Here is a 24,855-nt window from a genome sequence, read left to right as displayed (position 1 = left end):
TTTCTGAGCCCATGCCTCCCTTGACCTGTAAAATTTTCCCGGCGCCTCCCTTGAAGTAAAACATCCATAATTATGAAATTTCTAGTTTTTTGGCAAAACTAGAGTTTCTCCTATTGTGTGTGGTTTTTTACATTTCGCAATTCTGTAAGAAACTTGGTACGACGCTAGCAATGCATTTGATGGAACAGAAACTATTTTTTTGAAGGTTTACTTTTGTTTATTAAACTCATGTGTATATTTTTTTTTATTTATATATGTTATGTTATGAAAATTACATTTCTGTTAAACTTTTTGCGCCTCCTTTTGCACTAGTTCGCGCCTCCCAGTTTGGAAATTGCTGATCTAAGGTTTAATCTGCTATTTATTTAGAATATGGGACATTGGATAAATACCATATTAACCTTTTGGAGATGGATTTACATCACCAAAAGTTAAGTAAATCTTCCAATTTCACTATTTTCAATTGAATGTGTTTGGGATGGTTAAGTGGAAGATAGAGAGTGGTTATCAATGGGCAAAGCTCTTTGTGGCCTAATGTTATTATTGGAGTTTCCCAGGGTTCAGTGCTGGGTCCACTGTAGTTTTTAATATTTATCAATGATATTGATGAAGGTATATCAGGCTTAAGGTCTAAGTTTGCAGATGATACAAAGGTTGGCAGGGTGGTTAACAACAGTAATCAGGGTGAGCTACTGCAACAAGATCTAGGAAAATTGGATCGATAGACTAAGAAATGGCAGTTGAAGTTTAACATTGACAAATACAAGGTACTGCACATGGGTAGCAGTAACCCCAGAGTAACTTATCAACTGTGTGGTACTACACTTAGGGTAGTGGAGAATGAAAAAGACCTGGGGTTAATTGTGGAGTCACACATGAAATTCTCTGAACAGTGCAGACATGTTGCCAAGACAGCTCGTGGGGTTTTGTCAATAAAAAACGAAACTTTGAAGTAGGGATAAGGAGGTTTTTTTTTTATTTATTTATTTGGTAGTTGTTGGCGCATCGGCTTCTGTGGCGATAATGCACCTCCCAAGGTTTTTGCAGTGCAGTACTCTGATCCAAGCCCGAGGCGGGATTCGAACCCGCGACCTTTGGGTTGCTAGGCAGGCACTTTACCCACCCGGCTAGCCTGGTCGGCAATAAGGAGGTGATTATCCCTTTGTATAAGGGTATGGTTAGGCTGCACCTTGAGTATTGTATACAGGTCTGGAGGCCTAACTTTAGGAAGGATGTAGATCTGCTTAAATGGAGGCAGAGAAGGGCAACCAGATTGGTGAAGGGAACAAAAGGTGTAATTACCTATAAAGGCTTCATTTCTGAAAACTGCAGCATCTCAAGACTAGGCATCTGTGAGGAGATCTGATTGGGGTGTTTAAAGCATTGAATGGATTGAGTAAACTGAATGTTAATGGTATTCTTCCACTTGCTGAGACTACACACACAAGGTGGCATAAATTCAAGTTGAGGAAGGATAGTTGCAAGATAGATGTGCGGAAATTTGCCTTCAGCCAGCGGGTGGTTGATTGTTGGAACAGACTTCCATATGTTGTCGTGGAAGTGGATGGGTTAAATAAATTCAAGACAGAACTAGACAAGTTCCTGGAGGGTACAGATGGGCGAACTGTGTTTTTTTTTGGTTGATGCTACATAACCTTGCGTTCTTGCATCATTTGCCATTACTTTTACTATTACTAGATTAGTCCAGCACCAGGGCAACTTATTGTTATGGAGGCAAAGTTTATTCTGTGGTCAGCATTAAGACTATTGATCTACCTAGCAGTTTAAATTAGAGTTACCAGACATCCCTAGAAATGACTACCTGTACCTAGAAATTATTTATATCCAAAATTATACATAGAAATTATTTATGTCCCCCATTTTTAGAATTGATCCCTGGAACGGTGACTCAAGAACTGAAAATCATCACATACTTGTGACCACTCTTTTTCCAGGTTAATATTCTGCACAATTACACCACAATCTCTCTCAGAATGATCACAATAACATTTCATGAATGTTACTACATGAGTCTGAAGGTCAGTAGGAGACAATGGATATAACAAATGTGGTCACGAAGGCATTTATTCTGAAAATATAACTATGATTTTTATTATCTAACTCTATTATTATAAATGTTTATAGCTTTTGCACATTTTAAAAAATTATCTAAAAGTCTGCAGCTTTTATATAAAAGCTACAGTGACTTTTGGATTATCATTTTAATAATTATAAAATAAAGTCGCTGGTTTTCTCTCTTTTAAAATCAATAACAAATTAGCTTATTGGGGATGTCATATTTGTTTAAAAGAAGTGCAATATCAGGACAACTCACTGTTAAGGCAAAGTGTGTTCAATTTATCAATGAGAAAGTCAAAAGCAGATAACATAATCTTGGTAATATAGTAATCTGTTAGAATGATGCATTATTTATTATCTATCATTGGCTAGTACAGGGGCATACAACTTTTTCTGACTAGGACAAAAACAGATAAAACAGTTAATGCTATGGACTGCGAGAACAGTGTCTTACCACTAATTATGTATTTTTCGAGTTACAATTTAATTTTGTTATGAACATGTATAGTTCAATTTTTTTGCATTTAATAATTAATACAAAAATCCAACAACCGTTACATAATACTAATGAACTCTTGTGTGTGTGTGTATATAAACACTGCTATTTATATCAACATGTCATGGAAAGTACTAGGGAAAAGAATACTCTAGACCTCATCATCACCCATGAACCAGATGACATAATAGAGCTTACAGTACAGGAACCAGTAGCAGGAAGTGATCACGAAGTTCTACGGTGGACGATGAAGAGAGAGGTAGCAGTAGTTAAAGGCAAAGGAATGGGTTATCATTTCAGGAAAGGAAATTACGAAGGCTTAAGATGCTACATGGCCTCTATTAGCTGGGTAGATATCTTACAGAGAGTGAATACAATTGAATTATCGTACACCTTTAAAACATTAATCAGAGAAGCCTTGAATGCTTATATACCATTAAAAAAATACTCCACGAGGAGGATTCCAAGTTGGATGAATAATGAAGTTGCTAGATTACTTGAGAAGAAAAATACCGCATGAAAAAGTTACAGAACAATAAAAAGTGTTGCCACCTATAACAGCTACAAATTGATTTGTAATAGTGCCACAGAAAAGGATAAGCTGGCAAAGGCAGATTATGAGAAATCACTAGCAAAGAGAGCAAAGAAGAGGAATGGAATAAGGAATTCTTCATACATATAAATGCAAAGAAGATAAGGACAAACCAGATTGGACCCATATGTAATGGGTGTGGGATAGTATTAGATAGCCCAGCTGAAGTTGCAGATGAACTCAACAGTTTCTTTGCATTGATATTTACAGAAGAAAAACCCTTTATGTCAATGAGAAATTATGGGAGTGAAGTTGAAAAAAATGTAATTAATGACATTGAAATTTCACATGTTATTTAATGAAAAAAGTTGAGCCTACAGGCTGGTAAGGCTTCTGGGGTTGATGGCATATACCCTATAATCTTAAGGGAGGAGGAAAGTGAGTGCATTGAACCATTGAGGCTAATTATGAGAGCATCACTGGACTCAGGAGTGATTCCGTTGAATTGGAAAAGTGCCAATGTATCTCCAATACATAAGGGTGGTTCTAAGAGTGAAGTGGGAAATTACCAGTCAGTATGTCTAACTTCAGTAGTAGGGAAAATCATGCAGACAACGATCAAGGGTGGAATTCAGGATCATTTAGATAAAAACTGAATTATGAAGGATACTCAGCATGGTTTTGCAAAGGGGAAATCATGTTTAACTAATTTGGTTAGCTATTTTGATAGGGTCACTCAAGAGCTGGACTTTAGGGAATAATTTCGACAATTTTTATTTGGATTTCAGCAAAGCATAAAGTAACCGCTCAGTCCCACACAAGCGGTTACTTTATAAGCTGAAACAGGTTGGAATCACAGGGAAAGTCTTTAGATGGATAGCTGGATGGCTTCAGGGCAGGAGGCAAAGAGTTGTGATAAATGGTTATTCCTCAGACTGGGTTGATGTAAGAAGTGGGGTTCCCAAAGGATCAGTATTAGGACCACTGTTGTTTTTGATTTTCACAAATGACATCAATGAAGAGATAGAGGGCATGATGTCTAAATTTGCAGATGATGTAAAAATTGGTAGAGTAGTTAATGATCACTGCCAAGCAAAGCTTCTTCAGAATGACCTAGATAGACTTTAGGGATGGTCAGAAAAATGGCAGCTATGCTTTAATCCAGAAAAGTGTAAGGTATTGCACCTGGGGAACAGTAACCCCAAAAAACTTATACACTTGGCGGAGTTGAACTGAAGCTGGTAGCAGAGGAAAGGGACTTGGGTATTACGATACGGTCAGACATGAAGTTCTCCGAGCATTGTAGACTTGTTTCAAGGAAGGCCCATGGTGTCCTATCGATGATTTATCGAACAATTGCTAGTAGAGATAAGGACATCATAATCCCATTATATAAGGCTATTGTTTGAACACACTTGGAATACTGCATTCAAGTATGGAAACAGCACCTAAAGAAAGACAGACATTGTGCTTCTTGAAAGGGTCCAAAGATGGGTAACATGCTTGGTGAGATCGGCAAAAGAGCATCCATACAAGAAAAGACTTCGAATATATGGGTTGCAGAGCTTGAAAACTAGGCACTTTAGAGGAGACTTGATTGATTGAGGTGTTTAAGGCTCTGAGAGGCATAAGCAAAATGAATGAGGATGAAATTTTCATGGTTATAAATGATTCTAGAACAAGGGGCCATAATTTCAAGTTACAGGTGAGATATATTTAAGACTGGATTGCAGGAAGTTTTATTTTAGCCAAGGTGGTTATAAATTACTGGAATAAGTTACCTACATGGGTGGTAGAGGCTGACAGTTGGGGGAAATTCAAAGGTCAGCTGGATAATACAGGAGGAGGGAAACACATAGGTTGTGTGGTAATGTCCTGCTCATATTTCACTAAAAAGGATATAATACACTGATAATCTCAATTATCCTGCCTAAACACACTAGCACTCCATGCATTAGGTTACACAAACACTCTCAGAGTGCTTCATGGCAACACTACAGCAAGGGTGAAATGAGGTTAGCATTTTCCTATAAATTTTTCCAAAAGTACAAAAGAACTTAAATGTTGAAAAACGCATAGTTCAAGTTCATGCAAGAAATAACTTAGTTCCAAAGCATTTCCTTTAAAATTATATGAACTCGTTCCAAGTTAAAATTCCCCTAAAAGACACTAGTTCACATTAAGAAGTCCTATGACTTCAAATGAACTAGTGGTAATCTAAATCCAAACCAGTCTCTTCAGTCAATGTTTCATTTGAATAATTCATAAATATTAAAATGACATTTAGTATCATTTAATAGCATTACAACAAAATTAGTAAGCGCTAACTTAGCTTACCAACAGTAAAGAATTGTACCCACAACTGATGTCATTGTTTCACTATATTTTCTTTTGGCAAGTCCAAAATCTGCTAAAATGGAATAATTATTAAATTAATAATAACACTAGGAAGAACAACAACAACAATCATTATCTTTACAAATCACAATCACACTGCAACAAAATATTCTGCAAAGCATTAGGAAATAAATTAAAAGAATTTACACATACTACTGTTGTTGGAAATTTTTGACTACTCAAGCCACAGTGCATCATTGGAATGAAAACCCTGGAAAAACTCACAGGGCACTTGCTCAAATGAAGAGGTAACAGACAGTTATTAGCTATATTGAATTATATAGTTATATGGCATGTGCCACATAGAGCTCATAATTGGTTATCTTGGAGGTATTCTTCAACCACCCAATCCATGTGGAAGAGCAGTGCTCAGAGGTGTAGCTACCACAGTACAAGAATTAGCAAAATGTAAGGGCCTGATAATGAAGGAGAGAAACATGGGTCTGTCTTGATAAAAAAAATTTTATAAATATTATAGAAAGAAAACAATACTGAATATTATTATTATTATTATTATTAAACAGTAGAGAGCCATCATAAGTTTTCTTATGATTCTGGTAACAGTGGTGAAAAGTCATGAAATTAAAAATAATAAAAGGCTACAAAAGAAATTCTATAGGACAAACCAGATTAAATGATCTTGTCATACTAGCTACTGAATATACAAAAAAAAAAAAAAAAAAACTGCCAAAAGGACCTTAACAAGTTCATTACATCCGATGCATATAAACGTCAAATGGGACTAGAAGTGATGTGCCATTAAAACATAAATATTCAAAAAACATTGTGCTGTACCATGATACATCATTAAGTGACCAATATACAAGTGTTATAAAAGTAAATGCAAGTGAAATCAACTGCTCAAATCTGTTGACACACTGATTGACCACTGCACTATTAGCAGGAATGCTTCATTTTTGTTTATAGCTTCATACTCGTTTTATATGTTTTTACTTGTGCTGAAGTTATCTTATTGTTTATACTCCGGCATGACAACCAGGATGGAGTTTACAATAAATCAATCAATACAAATGTTAATCGTATTTAGCAGTTACGGGCTTGAATCCCAGTCCACTCAAAGAGCAAGTGCCACTGCACTCATGCTCCTGACCACTAGGCTACATCAGGCCTATGTACATGGAATAAACTTTCAATACAATTCAAGTTTTGTCCTCATTTACAGCTCAGCCCAAAAGTAAGTGTTCACTTTGAATAATTCATAATTATTAAAATGACATTCTAGTATCATTTAATAGCATTACAACAAAATTAGTAAATGCTAGTCTGGAATTCATAGTCAAAGACTACGAATTCCAGACTTTTACTTTTCAACCATTATTTAAGAATTTTCAGAATGTTGAAGATTTGGGAATGTCATTATTTCTCAGCATAATAAATTACAGCACCATGAATGCACGCTCTCAAATATAGGTGTAAGCAAACATGTTAAAGAACTAATGTTAAGAGATTTTATAAAAAAAACAGAACAAAAGTAAGATGAATTTTCAAATAAGAACTAAAATTATAAATTAATTATAATGCTATATATTATAGTATTATAATTAATTTATAATCAATAATCAATTTATAAATTAATTATAATGCATTAATTATTATAACAAATATAAAATAATTGTTATATATCATAAATTAATTATAATATTATTATTCATAGATTATTTATAACATTATAGATTATTAAATTCCTTATTTTGATATACTAGCTTTTTAACAGTTTTGTTTTTTTTTTTTAATTCTCCAAATCAGAACATGTAGAATTACATTAAAAACTAAATCTAGGCTCAACAGTAAACATTATTGGCTACCATTACCTTTACTTGGAAGTAAATGCTTTCCCTTTTGTCAAGGGGTTACAGGAACAAAAATCATGGTCGCATACAGAACAGATTTAATAGATACTAGGAACTTGCTACATGCAAGTAATCAGGTTATGTTAAGATATTCTTAAGCAGTCTCCTGGGTATAAATTCAACAAATAAAATCACATATAAAAGGAATTAATAGACTAATGAATTGTACCAAGCAGCAAGTGGGTCACCATTAGAAAAGAAGTTTTCCAACAGAGCTGGGGAAAGATTATTGTATTTTCTGAACCGTAAAATATTTTTATTCAGGAAAAAGTTGCCCAAAATTCTCTTGCACTTTATACATAATGCTATAGCTTACCACAACTGTATTACATTATTTACAGACAGGTTCAGTGCTTTCTTAATTCATATTTTAAAAGTTACTATTGACACCTTTTGGCATCTCTCATCTCGTGAATTTATACCATCACTTAGTTGTAATACGCTTTCAGATTTGTTAAGGAGTGATCCTGTGTGACTAAGGCCAATCTCATTAGCTACTATAATGCAGTGACAAAGGAAAATGGATGCAAAAATTGTTTTAACATCATATAATTAAAGTTCAGAAAATGGAAATTGGTAAAATAATTAGCACTTTAACCTGTGTGGAATGTAATGTGCCTCTAATTTCATAAAGAATTACAGATTATTCTTAGATGTTTTGTGGTACTTCCCATACCTCTTTTTCAGTGACTGTAAAGACAGCAGAACTGGTAAATTATGGTAACTTCATTCACACAGAGTTAATTTGATTACACATTATATTTTAATATTTTAGTCTTCAGTACTTATATGCACACAGGGCTGGCCAGAGCTACGGGCAAGCCAGGCAGTCGCCCAGGGCACTGACACTTTGGGTGCATATGACATTGGGGGTGCCAAAGATTTGAGAGGGTGCATATGCTTCATGAAAGGAGGAAAACGATTTTATTCTGGTGGGTTTTTTTGTGTTTACATTTGTCTTTTTAACTTTTCCCTAGCAAAAATAAAAATATTAACCCAATACAAACACCTTAAATTTTTTCTATCTGAAAGAAAATGCAGGAATACCTTCCCACCCAGGGAGCCAATATACCTCGGGCCGACCCTGTATGCACAATAGAAAACGAATTAGTCAACTGATAGTTGACTAATTCATAAACTATTAGTAAATGTCTGGTAAAGATTAATTTTAGCAATTTAAATAATTTTTAAATCAGTTAATAATTTAGTTAATAAGATTAAAATTTAATAAAATTAAACTTATATAAATAGATAGCAATAAATACTTACATTTCTGTAATGCTGTCCTCCTTTTGACACCATCAGCCTCACACAATAAGACACTGATTTACAATTAATTGCATGTTCTGTACTGTACTCTAAGAATTTTTAAATCAAAACTCCAGCTAAGGTCTCCCAGGGCCAATTGTATAGTTAGTATAGTTTGTACCTGAGGGTGAAGGTATTCAGAGAGAGAGAGAGAGAGAGAGAGAGAGAGAGAGAGAGAGAGAGAGAGAGAGAGAATAGGAATTTGGATGACATAGGATTAGACATCTATTTGGAGGCTAATCTTTGTGAGCATCTTAATTGTGCATGTGGATTTGAGATTATATTAGAGGGGGGTGGGGGGAGGTCTTTTTCCAAGGTATAATTACGTGGTTTCTATTTTTGCTTTATCTGTTCTAATACTGTGCTTTTGAAAATATGCATGTGATTAATATCTATCTGTATGCATTTGTTTCAGTTAATATTGCTGGTTTTGCCAATAATAAATTCTTTAAACAGTCTGCACTTCGTGTATCTGTCAATGGTTAAAACAGAGATATTCTTGAAATCTTATTAGTGATCCTCACTCCAGGTGTTGAATTCAGGACCAAATTTTTTTATTAGGCTGTAGGCTATGTCATATTTATATTCCTTTATTCTTCTGAATAATATTCTACCAGTTTTTCCAATATACAATTTTTTTGGCAATCTTTGAATTATAAATTACACACTGGGTGTTTAGTGGAAAGGGTCTTCATCAGGGGTGAAACAGGTTGGGGGGGTTACCATATTTTTAATGGTGTTAGTTTTTGTAATCTGGTGTACAACCCATATTTTTTGGCTATGTTTTTCATCTGTTCACTAATTTAACACACATTCATCTGACAAAGACCTTCGCAAATGTGGGACATACGCACATTCATCTGACAAAGGACCAGAAAAAAAAGAGTACATTACCATCCCCTGTGTCCCCCACACCATGCCACTAAAAGAATATTTAAGAGATTTAAAGTTCAGAATATACTTTTGATACTGTTCCACATGAACCAATCTGTACAGCAGTAGTGTGTCATCAGAGGCAAGTTGTAGGCTACTATAAAGGGGTAGTTGAGCAGAACAAGACAGAGTGTGGTTATCAATAAGTGCTGCTGTTCTTGGACTAATGTTATTAGAAGAGTCCCCAGGATTCAGTGCTGGGCCCATTACTATTTTCAATATTAATTAATGATATTGATGAAGGCATATCAAGCTTAATGTTAAGTTTGCAGATAATACAGTGGTTGGCAGGATGGTTAAACAAAAATCAAGGTATGCTATAGATGGCCTTATATTTGTCAGTAGAAGTTTACTGACAAATGCAAGGTACTGCATGGGTAGCAATAATCCCAGAATAACATACCAATTGCGTGGTACCACACTTCAGAGTAGTGGAGAAGGGAAAAGACCTGGGCATAATTGTGCAGTTAGACATGAAGTTCTCTGAGCAGTGTAGATGGGCTGCTAGGACAGTTCACGGGGTTTTGCCAATGATGTATAGAAATTTTACTGGCAGGGATAAGGAGGTGATAGCCACTGCCTTATACACTGTATAGCTTAACCATTGCCTTATCTGTTGTATAAGGCAATGGTTAGGCCACATCTTGAGTAATGCATACAGGTAAGGAAGCCTCATTTTAGGAAATGATGTAGACCTGTTGAAATTAGTGCAGAGTAGGGCAAAACGAGATTAGTGAGAGGAACAAAAGGTTGTTGCTCTTACCAAGAAAGGCTTCAATTCTCTAAATTGGAACATCTGAAGGCTAGGCATCTGTGAGGAGATCTTACTGAGGTGTTTAAGGCTTTGAATGGATTCAGTAAGCATCAATGCTGATGGAATCCTTCCTCTTGTTCACAGAACAGAAAAGGGGGCATAAATTTAAATTCAGGAAGGATGGTTGCAGGATTGTTGTTGTTGTTATGGAGGTTTAAGGGCACATAAGCTGCTATGGCTATAATGTGCCTATTCACTTACTATATTAAGAGATGAGAAATTTCCGTAAAGTCAGAAGAAATTCAGAAATCAGAAATTAATAAAAAGCCCAGTTTGATTGAGGAAGTTAAAAAATTCAGAAATATTTTTTATCACCAATGAGATTTTCAAGAGTTATTGATGTCCAAAGATTAACCAGTGACAGCAGGGTTGAAGTTCTGTCTTGTTTATAGTAGAGGCAGTCAATGAGAATAATGCTTAACAGACAAATTGTTAGAACAATGTGGGCACTGTGGTGGATCATCTCCTGTAAGTAAATGAAGGTGAGTCATATAGGTATGACCTATTCTTGCCCTTGAAAGGACTACTTCTTCTCGCCTTGATGTACAGACACTGGAGTGGCAAATTTTCGCAGGATAGATGTGTGGAAATCTGCTATCAGCCATCATGTATTTGATTGATGGAGCAAAATTCCATCTGGTTTTGTGTAAGTGGGTAGTTTGAATAAACGCACTGATAAACTAGGCAAATAATTAATAGTGCAAATGCACAGGTGATGTGGAAAGTGTTGGTTTTTTTTTTTTTTTTTTTGTGAATGCTGTATAAGTTGGCTTTTTTTACATAATTTTGTTATTTTTCACTACTAATACTCTCTGGTAAATAACGTTCTCTGGGCATCCACCAGACCCAAACATAGCAACAGATTGGAAAACCATGTAAAATTATTTATCACTCCATAACACAGCTTTGAAATGTTCTAGAGACCAATTACAATGGGTTGTGTACAAAGCAATTGGTTTGTGTAACTTTAACAGGGTGATTACTAATATAGCATCCTGTGATGACTCCCACTGGAAGTTACTAAGCTGCTCAATGCCTTGATCCATCTACTGTATTTTACTATCTGCTCACTTCTAATATGTTGCTTTTTATACCTATTCCTGAAACATGAATGGCAGGTATGGTTCATTTCCCCAAATCTGGATAATTTTGTCAATATAGGGTGTAAAATACCTATTTCTTTCTTTATTTTCATTAATTGCACCTTAATATATGCTTTCAATATTTATTATATATGAGTACAATGTACACTGGTATATAACTACTCTGAATATGAATTCTTATATAATAAATATTCATACTCAATGTTCTATATGCAGACAGAAAAAAATATAAATCTTTTTTACGTTTTGTTAAATCCTTCTTAGTGTTATAAAGGTTTCTATAAACCTATAAATCATATTATCAGATAAATAATACAACACACATTTTATGAAATTGCTAAAAAAAACATGTTTTTTTAGCAATTTCATATTAATTACCTATACAAAAAACAAGAACGTGAAATCCAACTTACTGATAGTAACCTTGTCACTCTCTCCAATTAATATATTGTATGGAGTTAGATCTCTATGAATTACTTGTTTTACTTTATGTAAATAATGGAGACCTTGTATCAACTATGATAACAAAAGAAAGAAAAAATATATATATCATCTATATATATTTTTACATGTCTGATATAAAAATAGACAGTGAATTTAAAAATTAAAAGTTAAATATCCTTTCTAAGCTTCCCAAACACTGAATTCTTGCCAGAGAACTGGGTATTCAGGAAACTGACTTTTTTCTTTGGTTACAAGATTTAACCATGACCAGATATAAATTAATTCACATTAGAAACATTCAATGTTTCAATAATGTAAACAAGTGTATAAATTACAGCTATTCCTAAGCTATTTATTCAGATTCATTCATATATCTAAAAAAACATACCTGAATCAATATTTTCCATATACGTTCTTCTGTGAACATTTCCTTCTTTTCCTTAAGAGATATGCAACATTCTGCCAGTGAAGCCTCTTCATGCAGTTTCATTAAAATATATAGCTTTCTGTCTGCAAAATTAAACCACATTTTAAAAGTTGTAAAAAGAGAGTGGTACTGTATTATGCCATGCAGTCATTATAAAAAAAAAAAAAAAAAGTTTTGGGAGTATGTTTTTATTGTTATTATTTCAATAAAACATTAACATCTTTAATCCTAAAAACCAGTTCTCAGATGTTTCTGTTATAAAAATTTTATTCACTACACATTAATAAAGTGACAACAAACACAAACAAAATTAATATCTCATTTTGAATCTACTATTTTAAACTAAAACAAAAAACGCTTTAATCAATAACAACTAAAACCAAGCAACTCATGGCAATCACATACATTTAATCAGTAATCCAAATGGGCACTCCACTAATCAACAAAGACTGAACTAGATAAAACAGTCCCATACCATCAGACTGCCCCACCAAACTTCATGATCAAGATGATACACCCTGACAAAAAGTGAATAATCAGGACTTTCTCTTCAGGCAATCTTCACACTCAAATATCTCCATGAGAACAAAGCATCACGTAGCAGAATTTATCACTCCATTGCACTTCCTGCCAATTCAAGAGTGTATATACATTGGAAAATGACACCACTTCAAACACCATTTCACATTGATTACCTTGATATCAGACTTATGTACAGCTGCTTTACCACTGAACCTAAGGCTTTGCAGCTCGCTACTGACTTTCAATATACTGATGAATGTACCTGTGGCCTCTTGGACCTACAACATAATGTTTTCTGCAGACAATATGCACAAGGCATGAATAACCCTCTTTATCATTCATCAAATGCATCCATGCATTTGTGTCGGTCAGACCCTTTTTTCATTGAGGTATCACCTATGGTCCATCATTCAATAACTGCTGACACAGTGGATTATGAGAGGTTCGGATGAGTTACAGTTGCATGCACAGAAATGTTACTGATGTGGCATCCAACCACCATTCTATACTGGCTTCTAACATAATGTAGCTGCACAGACAGACAGACCCACAAGATTTATATTAGTACCTTCTGAGCCAATGTACAATGTTTGATTTGATTTGATTTGATTTAATCTTTAATGGTTCATTGGCAGCTTAGGCCATAATGCTCCAAGTCAACCAATGCACATATGCGGGGGACTTTTGGCACAGTATGTAATATTTGTAGGTGTTTAAATACTTTTTGGTCATATGGTGTATACATACTCTAAAAAACTAGCGAAAAAATCCAATAATTACTGCATAAACAGAAAATTTCATTACACGAATAAACAGGTGACATTTGGCACACTAATAATAAACTATATTTAAACTTTATGAATCTAAACACTTTGACCAACTTTCAGAAAATATAAAACTCAACTTACTTTCACAAAAAACTTTAAGATACTGAATAATGTTAGGATGTGAAAGTTGTTCTCTAGCAATCTGCAGTTCATTGATTGTTTTTCCTAAACTTTCCTCATCTCCTTTTACATTTTGATAAAGCTCAGTAAGATGCAAATTAACCTAAATAGAGAACTATACTTTAAAATTTTGCCAATATTAATTCAGATAATTGAAAATGATTACATCATCTTATTTTTACTGGCAGATGTGGTACAGTAATACCAATGCCCTTAGACAGCCTGAAGTAGCCTAAGACAGAAATACATCTGTGACAGAGGGTCTACAATAGCTTTCCAATGATAAGTGATATTGAAAATACATAATTTGTATAAAACTACATCATTTAAAGACAAAAAAAAACTACATAAAGTGAGTTATCAGAAGCACAAAAAAGAAAATTTTTAATTAACTTTACTAAGTGTACAGTTTTACAGAAATAAAAATAATGAGAAAATTACAATAACCAATTATTCCTTCAGAAGTTTATCCAATTACATTAAACTTAAATAATGTCTATCGGGGAGCTTCATCCATTGTAACTTTTCATATTCCCAGGTCTCAACTTGAACTATATATAGGGTCCTGAGCTGGATATCATCATTCTTCTCTTTCTTGGTGATTCCCTTCTACCTCTCTTTCTCTCTCTCTCAGGGTAACACAGAATTTTTTTTTTTTTGCTAGGGCAGCATAAGCCTCGGGCTTCCTTGCACCATATAGCTAATGCTAATAATAATAATAATAAAATATATCAGAGCAGTTTTCTTAAGCGAGCAACTTCCCTTGCCAATGAACTCAAGAGGGATTTGAATAAAACCTTCAAAGAATTCTTAAAAGCTACTCACAGACTCCTGCAGCAGAACCTTACCCAACTGACTTAGAATCAAAAACCATCCCTAATTGCAGCTCTGCAACTTCAGCCACAGTGAATGTTTGATTGCCTCTTTTGTGAACACATCCACGTAAGTATTTTTGATTATATTCTTTGAAAATAGTGTAATTATTTTAATGTAAATAGAATGAAAACATCCTCTAAACACTTTTGAATTTTGCTTTATTATTGTGTCATTGTTTATCACATTGTTTTACTATTGTACAAAGGGTACTAGGAAAGTTTTGCAATATGACGCAACAATGAATCACAGGAAGCTACTTGTTGCTGCATGTTGAGACATGTTCATACATGCATAGTAGCCGCTGGGCCAAGTCAATGGGCTCAGTTATTCATTAGTAGTGAGAGTGTAAAGTGCTTGCGATGGCATCGTGGTCACGAAATGAGATAAGGACAGTTTTGCGGTATAATTTCGTGTGTGGTTTAACCATAGACCAGTGCTTAGAAGAAATGACTCTTGCACTAGATGATGATTGTCCACATTGTACAACGATATTCAGGTGTTATAGAGAATTCCAAAGGGGAAATTTCACTCTGGAGGATTCTGAGAGGCCGGGAAGGCCACGAACGTCAGTTACAGAGGAAAACGTTACTGCTGTGAGGAAAATGCTTGACGAAAACAGGCGAGTGACCTACCAACAGATAGAGGATACTTTGGGCCTAAATGCACCAGCAATTCGTTCGATTCTGCAAGATCATTTGCACGTGAAGAAACTTTGTTCTCTCTGGGTGCCGCATCAACTGACTGAAGAGCAGATGACACGACGTGTGACTTGGTGCCGGGAGATGTTAAAAAAGTTCGATAAGGGACAATCTCGGTATGTGAACAACATCATGACAGGTGACGAGACTTGGCTGTACTATTACGATCTGCCGGCCAAGGCTCAAAACAAAGTTTGGGTCTTTGATGATGACGACACACCCGTAATTGTCAGAAAATCCCGATCTGTAAAGAAGAAAATGATAGCTGTATTTTTCAAATCGAGTGGAATTGTGGAACGTGTCGTTTTGGACACGCAGAAGACAGTCACAGCTAAGTGGTATACTGAACAATGCCTGCCTAAAGTCATTGGATCTATGAAGAACCTGCGGCCAAAGTCAAGAATGGACACCTGCTACCTCCATCACGATAATGCTCCAGCTAACCGCGCCAAAGCCTGCACCGAATATTTGACCACGACAGGACTGAAACTTCTCGAGCACCCTCCCTACAGTCCAGACCTTGCTCCCTGCGACTTTGCACTGTTCCCGCATGTGAAAATGAAGCTAAAAGGGAGGCGGTTTTCCAGTGATGAGGACCTTCTACGGGCTTGGGACAACGAGTGTGCTTTACTCCCTAGTGAAACTTGGCAGAACTGGTTTAAAGATTGGTTTCGGAGGATGGAGAGGTGTATTGAATGTAGAGGAAATTACTTTGAAAAAATTAAATAAACAAAGCTGTATTGCAAAACTTTCCTAGTACCCTTTGTATTATTGTAACTGTATAGTCATACAGTTACAATAATAACCAACATTCTACCCTTGCTATATACAATAAATTCAACTGTTATGTATATGTTGATGTAAACAAAACAAAATAAAATAATTTAAAATTATCAATTATATTGTTATATTGTGTCTTCTGTTACTGTTGTAGTAGTAGTTAAAAAAAAAAAAAAATCCACACAGCTCATTCATTCATACCCTCCAAGAAATATTTGTCTGGTTCTTCCTTGAATTTATTCAACCAATCCACTCTCAACAACAACAGATGGAACCCTTCCAACAATCAACCACCCACTGACTAAAGGCAAACTTCCACACATCTGTCCTCCAAGCATCCTTCCTCAACTTGAATTTATGTCCCCTTATGTCCCCATTGTGTCCCCACAAGGACTAACAGATTAACAGTAGCCACTGGCAGAGGTGAAAGTGATTCTTGCACTGCTTCTATTGGAATGAGCAGCAGCCTGGAAAACAAGATGCAGGGTATATCAGAGACTGCTGGGAGTCATTGCAGTACAAGTAAACACGTGGGTTGTGTTAGGGTAGCTAAGAAGAGAAACAGGTGCATGTATACTTGCATGTACACCAATGCTAGGAGTTCGGTAAATAAATTTGATGAATTTGAGGTATTGCTCAGAACATCAAAGGCAGATATTGTTGGGATATCAGATGTAGTGTCACAAAGATATAAGGAATGCAGAACTAGAATTTGGGGAGTACAATGTGTACAGAAAGGATAGGAAGGGAGGAGGGGTTATACTATTAGTTAAGAAACACAAAATCCAAGGAAGTGAAGCCAGTCAACATCACTAAACAGTGTAGTGTAGGGTCAGTTTGGTGTGACATAAGCATTGGGAGATCAAAATTGAGAGTAGGAGTGTGTTATAGGCCTAATGACTCTGATGAGTATAATAAGAAACTGTACAGGGAAATAGAGTGGGCCAGTAAATCAGAGAGTCTTATAATGGGAGATTTTAATTTCTCAGATATTGACTGGAATTTGTGGGTTGGTCACTCACACACTAGCAAGGCTTTTGTGGATTTATTGGATGATTGTTTTCTACATCAGCATGTTCAGGAGGCAACTAGAGGAAGTAGTACTCATGATCTGATTATCAGTAGTGATTCTTCATGCATTAAGAATCTGCAGATAAAGGAACCACTAGGTGGCAGTGATCACAGTGTGCTGAAGTGGGATTTACTCAAAGAGGTGGCTACCATCAGGGGTAAAGGGAAGGGTTTTTGCTTTCGTAAAGGCGACTACGGTGGTCTGAGACAGTATTTAAATTCTATACGGTTGGACTAACTGATTATGTTAACAACAGCAAATTCAAAATGGGAAGCATTCAAAGAATTTATCTTGGAAACTACTAGGCTTTATATACCAACTAAGAAATATTGTTCAAGGTTTAGGCCTAAATGGATGTCAGATGAACTAATGAGACATATGGCAGAGAAGAAAAATGCATGGGATACATATAAATTAATGGGTGACATGGAAGCCTACAATAGATATAAGCTGGTCTGTAACCAAATCACAAAGGAGATTAGGCAGACAAAGGCAGATTATGAGAAATCCTTGGCAAAGGATGCAAAGAAAAAAACAAAGAGTTCTTTACCTGTGTAAACTCTAGAAGGAAAGGGATGAATCAGATTGGTCCACTGGATATTGATGGTTCAACTGTTGATGATCCTGCTCAGGTGACTAACAAACTAATTGAGTATTTTGCATCTACATTCACCCATGAAGAGTTATTCAGGGAGGGGAATGCCAGAGGCGAGTTAAACTCTGGCAGTGAGCTAGATGATTTTGTAATAACTGAGAGGAAAGTAATAACTGAGAGGATAAGATTTCAGTTATTGCTTGAACACAGCATGGTTTTGTTAAGGGGAAGTCTTGTCTGACCAATTTGATTGGATACTATGATGTGGTCACAAAGGAACTAGATGCAGGGAATAACTTTGATATCATATATTTGGATCTTAGAAAGGCTTTTTATACTGTTGCACAAGGAAGACTGATGAACAAATTGGAGCAGTGTGGCATTGGAGGCAAATTGCTGCTATGGATAAAGGGATGGTTGAGTGGGAGAAGACAGAGAGTGGTAATCAGTGGACACTGCTCATTGTGGACTAATGTTATTAGTGGAGTCCCTCAGGGTTTAGTGTTGGGTCCATTATTTTTTTCTGTATTTATAAATAATATTGATGATGGTATCAAGCTTAATGTCCAAGTTTGCAGACGATACAAAGGTTGGCAGGGTTGTTAAGGACACTACTGACACCATGCTGCTGCAACAGGATCTAGGAAAGTTGAGCAGATGGGCTGAGGTGGCAAATGAAGTTTAACATTGATAAATGTAAAGTACTACATATGGGAAGCAGTAACCCCAGAGTGACGTATCAACTCTGTGGTACTACACTGACAGTGGTAGAAAACGAAAAGGATCTGAGGGTAATTGTGCAGGCAGATATGAAGTTTTCTGAACAGTGCAGATGGTCTGCAAGAGTAGCTCAGTGTTTTTTCAATGATATACAGGAATTTTTCTAGCAGGGATAAGGAGGTGATTATCCCCTTGTATAAGGCAATCGTCAGGCCACACCTTGAGGACTGTATACAGGTCTGGAGGCTTCATTTTAAGAAGGATGTAGAGCTGTTAGAATGACTACAGAGAAGGGCAACAAGATTAGTGAATGGAACAAAATGTTGCTCTAAGAAGAAAGGCTGAAATTTGCAAATTACAGTGTCTGGAGACTAGGCACATGCGAGGTGATCTGATTGAGGTGTATAAAGCCTTGAATGGTTTGAGCATGCTCAATGCTGATGAGATTCTCCCTCTTGCTAAGAATAATCTCCTGAAAGAGCATAAATTCAAATTGAGGAAAGACAGAGGTAGAATAGATGTGCGGAAGTTTGCCTTTAGCCAGCGGGTAGTTGGTTGGTGGAACAGACTTCCATCCTTTGTTGTGGAAGTTGATAGCCTAAATTAATTTAAGGCTAAGCTGGACAGGTATTTGGAATGAACGGAGGGTTGAAATGGGAGCGTTTTTTTTTTTTTCTGGCTGATGCTGCATAAGCTTGCTTTCTTGCATCATATGCCTCTACTAATGCTAATGTGTGTAGTCTCAGCAAGTGGAAGAATACCATTAACATTCAGCTTACTCAATCCATTCAAGGTTTTAAGCACCTTAATCAAATCTCCCTGCAGGTGCCTAATCTCGAGACAATGCAATTTGCAGAACTGAAGCTTTTCTAAATAAGAACACCCTTTTGTTCCCTTCGCCAATCTGGTTGCCCTTCTCCGCACCCATTCCAGCAGCTCTACATCCTTCCTAAAGTGAGGCATTCAGACCTGCTGGAATGGGTGCGGAAAAGGGCATTGATGAACAGTACTCGCAAGACAAGGCCTATGAGAGCGGGGGGGGGGGGGGGGGGGGGGGGGGGCAGGAAGTACATCGTACCCGGGCCAGGGAGCCAAAGTATTAACTGTAACCTATATTACAGAGCTTCTCAACCGACGTCTGCAGAAAGATTACTGGTGTGCTGCGAGAGGTTAGGAAGAGGAGCATATTCAGGAGGGCAGATGGGGGGACATTACCCTCCCTTAACCAAAAATTTGAAATTAAAGAAAAAGAACGCAGAAGGCGTTTCACTTCTTCTCTAATTTCTCAAGGGGTTTTCAGTGTACGAAGAGCTAACTGAAAGACAATTTCCAGAAAAACCAATGATTTTGTTTAGTGGCGTAACTATTCCAATGCAGCTGCATTTGAAAGGGGATCGTTAAATTTAGAAGACAGATTCATTTCTAAGACAATTAACGAATTTCATTAATAAATGAGACACTTATAGAAATAGTAGCAAATAAAAGATAGTCATGAAATATTCGGCAAAAACCAGTACCAAATATACATATACACAGCGTGTACATCACATTTGATTTTATTCTAGTTTTGAATTTATTTTAGATTTTTTGTGTGTGTGGATACCTGATTGTTGTCGCAGGGCAATGTTTTATTTTACAATACACAAATTTGTCACATAACAGTCTAGCTATGGCCAGTGTTGTCGTTTTAGTATCTTAGATTTGTTTTTTCTTTCCTTTTTTTTGTTTATCTGAAACGAAAAACTGCAAGGACTACGAATGAGTTATTACTATGCTAGCTAGAGACACATCTAAATTGCCGATGATCCTTTGATCCTTGCAAATGTCGATGACATTCTGTGTAAGTGACCGATGCAGTGGGAGGAACCCTTCGTGTAATTACCATTTATCTTGTGGTGTTCAGAGAGCAAATTAAACAATGACAAGGAAAGGAAGAGTAAAACGTCTACTTCAGTCACCCTAAAATTAGCGGGTTTTGATCACACAAGTTGTTTGTCCAACATGTCACTCCAAAGCATGCAGTTTCATTAAATTTATGGTTTTAAGGTCATCTGTTATTTTCACAACAACATTCTACCCTTGTCTATTGCTTTCTTTCTATACAGCCAACAAGACTGGACTTTGTTGCTTTTAATACATTTTATAACCGTTTTATATGTATCTGTTCTGTTTTTGCATGGGGTGGGAAAATTTGTTGCAAAGTTACTTTAAGGAGAAACTGGGGAAACGAAACAAAAAAATTCAGCAAATCAGCTGTTTTCATTTTGCTTTATTGGCACAGGAAGAAAGTTCTGCAGCTCTTATCATGCACTATTCTGTGATTCTGCATTGTCAAGTGTAGTGATTTTACATTTTCCAGTTTCTCAGAGCAGAGCACGAAAAAAATGCAAGCATTCTTTTCTAACCATTCAAGCATTCTTACAGGTTAGAAACCTGTGATAGAAAGGCTAAAAATGTAAGTAAATTTATTATTCCAGTTTTCATTAGTTTACACAGGATGGACCATTCACAAACAGAGGCGGACTCACCATAAGACTTACCAGGGAAATCCCAGTGGGCCAGATGCTGGAGAGCAATGTGCAATTGCATGGCCATAAACACTGTTGTGAGGCCATTATAAGTTTTCCTCAGTAAGAATTTTTGACCCAGTCTGCCTTTGTTTACAAATATTGAATGATCCTTGATGTCTGCTATAGTCAAAAGGTTGTCCAGTTTTGATATAATGTTACTCATTGCTGCAGATTTTTTTTTTTTTTTTTACTATTCTTTGCATTTTGTTACAACTTCACAGAACGATCTGTAAACATTACAGATCGTTCTGTGAAGTTACTCTGGTGTCAGTATTTTTATTTTTTTTTTTTTTCATTGAAAACCTGTTGCTGGATCATTTATAGATTATAGAAAGATGCAATATGAATTTCAAAAAGTTATTTTCTGTGATTTCAAAAATTTGAAAAGATTTTATTTTGAAGTTTTGTATGAATTGAGTATTAAATATTTAATACCTTCCGTAGTATTTATATTTTACTTTTCTTGTCATAATTACATATAATATAACAAATGTAATACATTTTTTCAAAAAGTCCTTATGTTGTTGTTGTTTGTTTGTTATTTGGTTTTTAGGAGCATTAGCAACTAAGGCCATATTGCTCCGGGATATGCAGTGGTCATTTCCCTGACCTTTCCGCATCCTCTGTATTTGGTGGTGACGGGCTTGAACCCCGGTCTAATCAAGAAGCGTGTGCTATGCACTGCTGCTCCTTCCCACCTGGCTACGGAGTCGCCAAAAAGTCCTTATGGACACCCCAAAACCTGCTCCGGTTTATCTCTGTGTGCCGTACAAAAATTATAAGTTCCCAAGTGTGCCATGGCATGAAAAAGGTTGGGAAGCACTGCTATATTACACATTATTGTAACAGTTCATAGCTTATCTATAGATAAGCTATATTTGGTAACACTGCAATGTGCAATGTATACAAATTATTACAAATACACAAAATATAGTCATAATATTATTATTTTTATAACTATCTACTTTTATTTTTATAATAAAATTCTTATGTAGTCAGGAAATTGTTTTTTATTCTTTCTGAAAACAAAAAATAGAAAATAAATTACTGCAAGTACGTAGTAATTGCCAGCACATAGACTGGCAGATACAGTGAGTGTCGCACATGCTCAGTCAAGTCAGAACTTCTCCATCAGAATGCCATTCATGACAGGTTGGAGCTGGCTGTGACTTGTGAGCTGACTGACTCATGACACTAAGGTTGGAAACACACTACTATCACTTCATGGGACTTCACATGTAAGCATGTCTAACATCAAACGTGGGGGAGCTATATTTCCCATTTAGTTTATTGCTTGGAGACACACTGTTGTCATTGGCTGTATTCACAAGATAACATGTCAGGCTTCAAGCCGAATCACGTTTTCAGGAGCTCGGATATTTCTGTTCGAACAGAAATTTCGTTAGGCGTGACAAGAGGAAATGCAGAAAATGCTAATAGAAAATTAAATACAAGTAAATAATGCTGTTTTGAGTGCACAAGTAAGAATATCTGAAAACAAATAACAACAACATCAAGGATCTTGCTCCTGTGCCTATTCCAAAGCACCCTCCACTTCAACCAGCTACTCAACATACTCACCGCAAATGTCCAGTCATAAGGACACTCAAAAATGGCCAAAGGAAGAAAATAGAGTAGCAGTATTTAACAAATTTAGAGAACGAACAAGTCAATCATTTCAATTTGTACAACTCATAACAATTTCTTACAAGTTCAATTTTTAGGGTTGAGAAGTAGTTTTTTGTTGTTATTAAATTTAATTAAAAATGTCATGCAAAGAATTTTACGCATATGTACTAAAAAAATGAAAAATTGTTAAAGAAAATTTGCTCAAATGAAAAGTATTGCTACGTAAATATTTTATTTTTTATAAAATAAATCAAGTTTAAAATGTTGACTGCCAAGGCTTATTTGGATAAACTGGTCTCCAACACCAATTTGAGTTAGGCATGTTAAATTATTCAAAACCCAAATTATAATATATATTCATCACCAAAACTCATAAAAAAAGCTTATTGTTGTAAAAAAAAAAAAGCTTCGGGAATTATCTCGTAGTTGGCATATGTAATAGAAAAAGAACCTAAAACATGGATAAGAAGAGACCACTGACTGATGAAGAGCTTGAGCTCTATGTTAATATGAGTGACTTGGAATTTGAAGAGCTTTTTGACGAGTCGTACGGTTCTGGTTCATAGATCGATCAGATCAAATACTGTCATATTATTCAGCACTAAGAAAACCATCAGATGTTCGAAAAAAATTGCATTATATATTATAGAAATATATATGCATAACGCATACATCCTTTTCCATCAAGTTACGGGTTTCTCTGAATTTTGGACATTTTTTGGTGGAACCCATAACTTGACGAAAAAGTTACGTTGAATGTTTGGAGAAAAAATTCTAAACTTCCAAGAAGATTAAGTCTTCTGAATGTAAAATTCGTTATTTAGAATTTCAGTTGGCTATACCACCAACTGAAAAAAAAACATGCCCAACTAAATCGTGTTAAGCATGTACGAGAAATAAAAAGTGCCATGGAACACGCTATTATTGTCCAGTGCGCTAAGAGAAGCTAGCTCTTTGTGTGAAGAAAATATTTTTTTTTGTGAATAAATTCTGTTTTCTGATGCCGTGGTTGATTTTTCATTCTTATCCCTGAAGCCAACTGTCCATCAGTTGCACATTTTTGCTACGAATATACTCAATAGCTGCGCCTGAAAGGCAAGTCATACCAGTCTGAGCTAACTCGTAGTCGGCATCCTGGGCCAGATCGCCAAATATGAATTAACTCGTAGTTGGCATTCAATGTGTTAATGAATATGTATTGTAAACAATTACATAAAACATTTGATGTTAATATTTATAAAAGAAAGTGTTTGTTTTACGTTTTGGTAGACAATGTTATAGTAGGATTAATTGTCCGCTTCAATGCTGTTAAGCAGTTGGCAGAAAAATTTGATTTCTTGTGGATATGTCTCACCATGTCTGAAAGTGATGTGGAGAGAAAAGCTTTATCTTTATCAGAGTAATAATCCTGCTGACCTTAACGGTGATAATTTTGGAAAAGAAATGCAACATTTACCCTCAGTACATAGAGCAAATTTTGCAAATGCACAGTTAAAGCCATTAGATCTGCTGAACTTGTTAACAGAGTACAGACTTGGTGACCTGTTTCCAAATGTTTGTGTTAGCTTAAGAATACTATTAACAATTCCAGCAACAGAAAAGTCATTTGGCAAACTCAAGCTGATTAAGAATTAAGGTCTATAATGTCTCAGGAACGTCTTGTGGATTTGGCCAGGCTAAGTATTGAATCAAACATTGCCAGGACAATTAATTTTCATGCTGTGATTCGAAATTTTTCAGGAAAAAAGGCCAGGAAAGCTCTTTTTTTTTTAAAAGTAAATACTAAGCCCATCTACTTTTTTTTTTTTTTTTTTACTTTTTACTAATAATTGTCTTATAATGATCTGATCTGCATTGCAATATAAAAGGATGTTTCAATGTGAATTCTTTCTCCTTATCTGTATTGTAGCATAAACAAAGATATTCAAATCAAATGTGCTTTCTTCTCTCTGATCCTCTTATTTATTATCATCATGGAGGATATAGGAGCATAAAGCCTCAAATGCAGAAAATCAACAGAGTGCTCCATTCCACCCTTCTCT

General features: G+C 35.7%; 1 protein-coding gene across 1 annotated transcript in view; it reads right to left on the bottom strand.

Annotated features, from left to right (window-relative positions):
* The window catches only part of LOC150079595 (serine/threonine-protein kinase Nek10-like), a 165,562-nt gene that overhangs the window by 64,423 nt on the left and 76,284 nt on the right, over positions 1-24,855 (bottom strand). Inside the window, exons 13-16 of the mRNA XM_090382698.1 lie at positions 13,835-13,976; positions 12,366-12,487; positions 11,947-12,049; positions 5,445-5,517 (exon numbers count right to left, since the gene is read on the bottom strand). Coding sequence (XP_090238824.1) covers positions 5,445-5,517; positions 11,947-12,049; positions 12,366-12,487; positions 13,835-13,976 — 440 coding nt within the window. The remainder of the gene's footprint in view (positions 1-5,444; positions 5,518-11,946; positions 12,050-12,365; positions 12,488-13,834; positions 13,977-24,855) is intronic.

Source organism: Mastigoproctus giganteus, chromosome 10 (genome assembly GCF_048544385.1).
Source record: "Mastigoproctus giganteus isolate SK-2022 chromosome 10, ASM4854438v1, whole genome shotgun sequence".
Taxonomy (NCBI): domain Eukaryota; kingdom Metazoa; phylum Arthropoda; class Arachnida; order Uropygi; family Thelyphonidae; genus Mastigoproctus; species Mastigoproctus giganteus.
The sequence above is the reverse complement of the archived record's forward strand: the minus strand, read 5'-3'. Positions and strand labels throughout refer to the sequence as shown.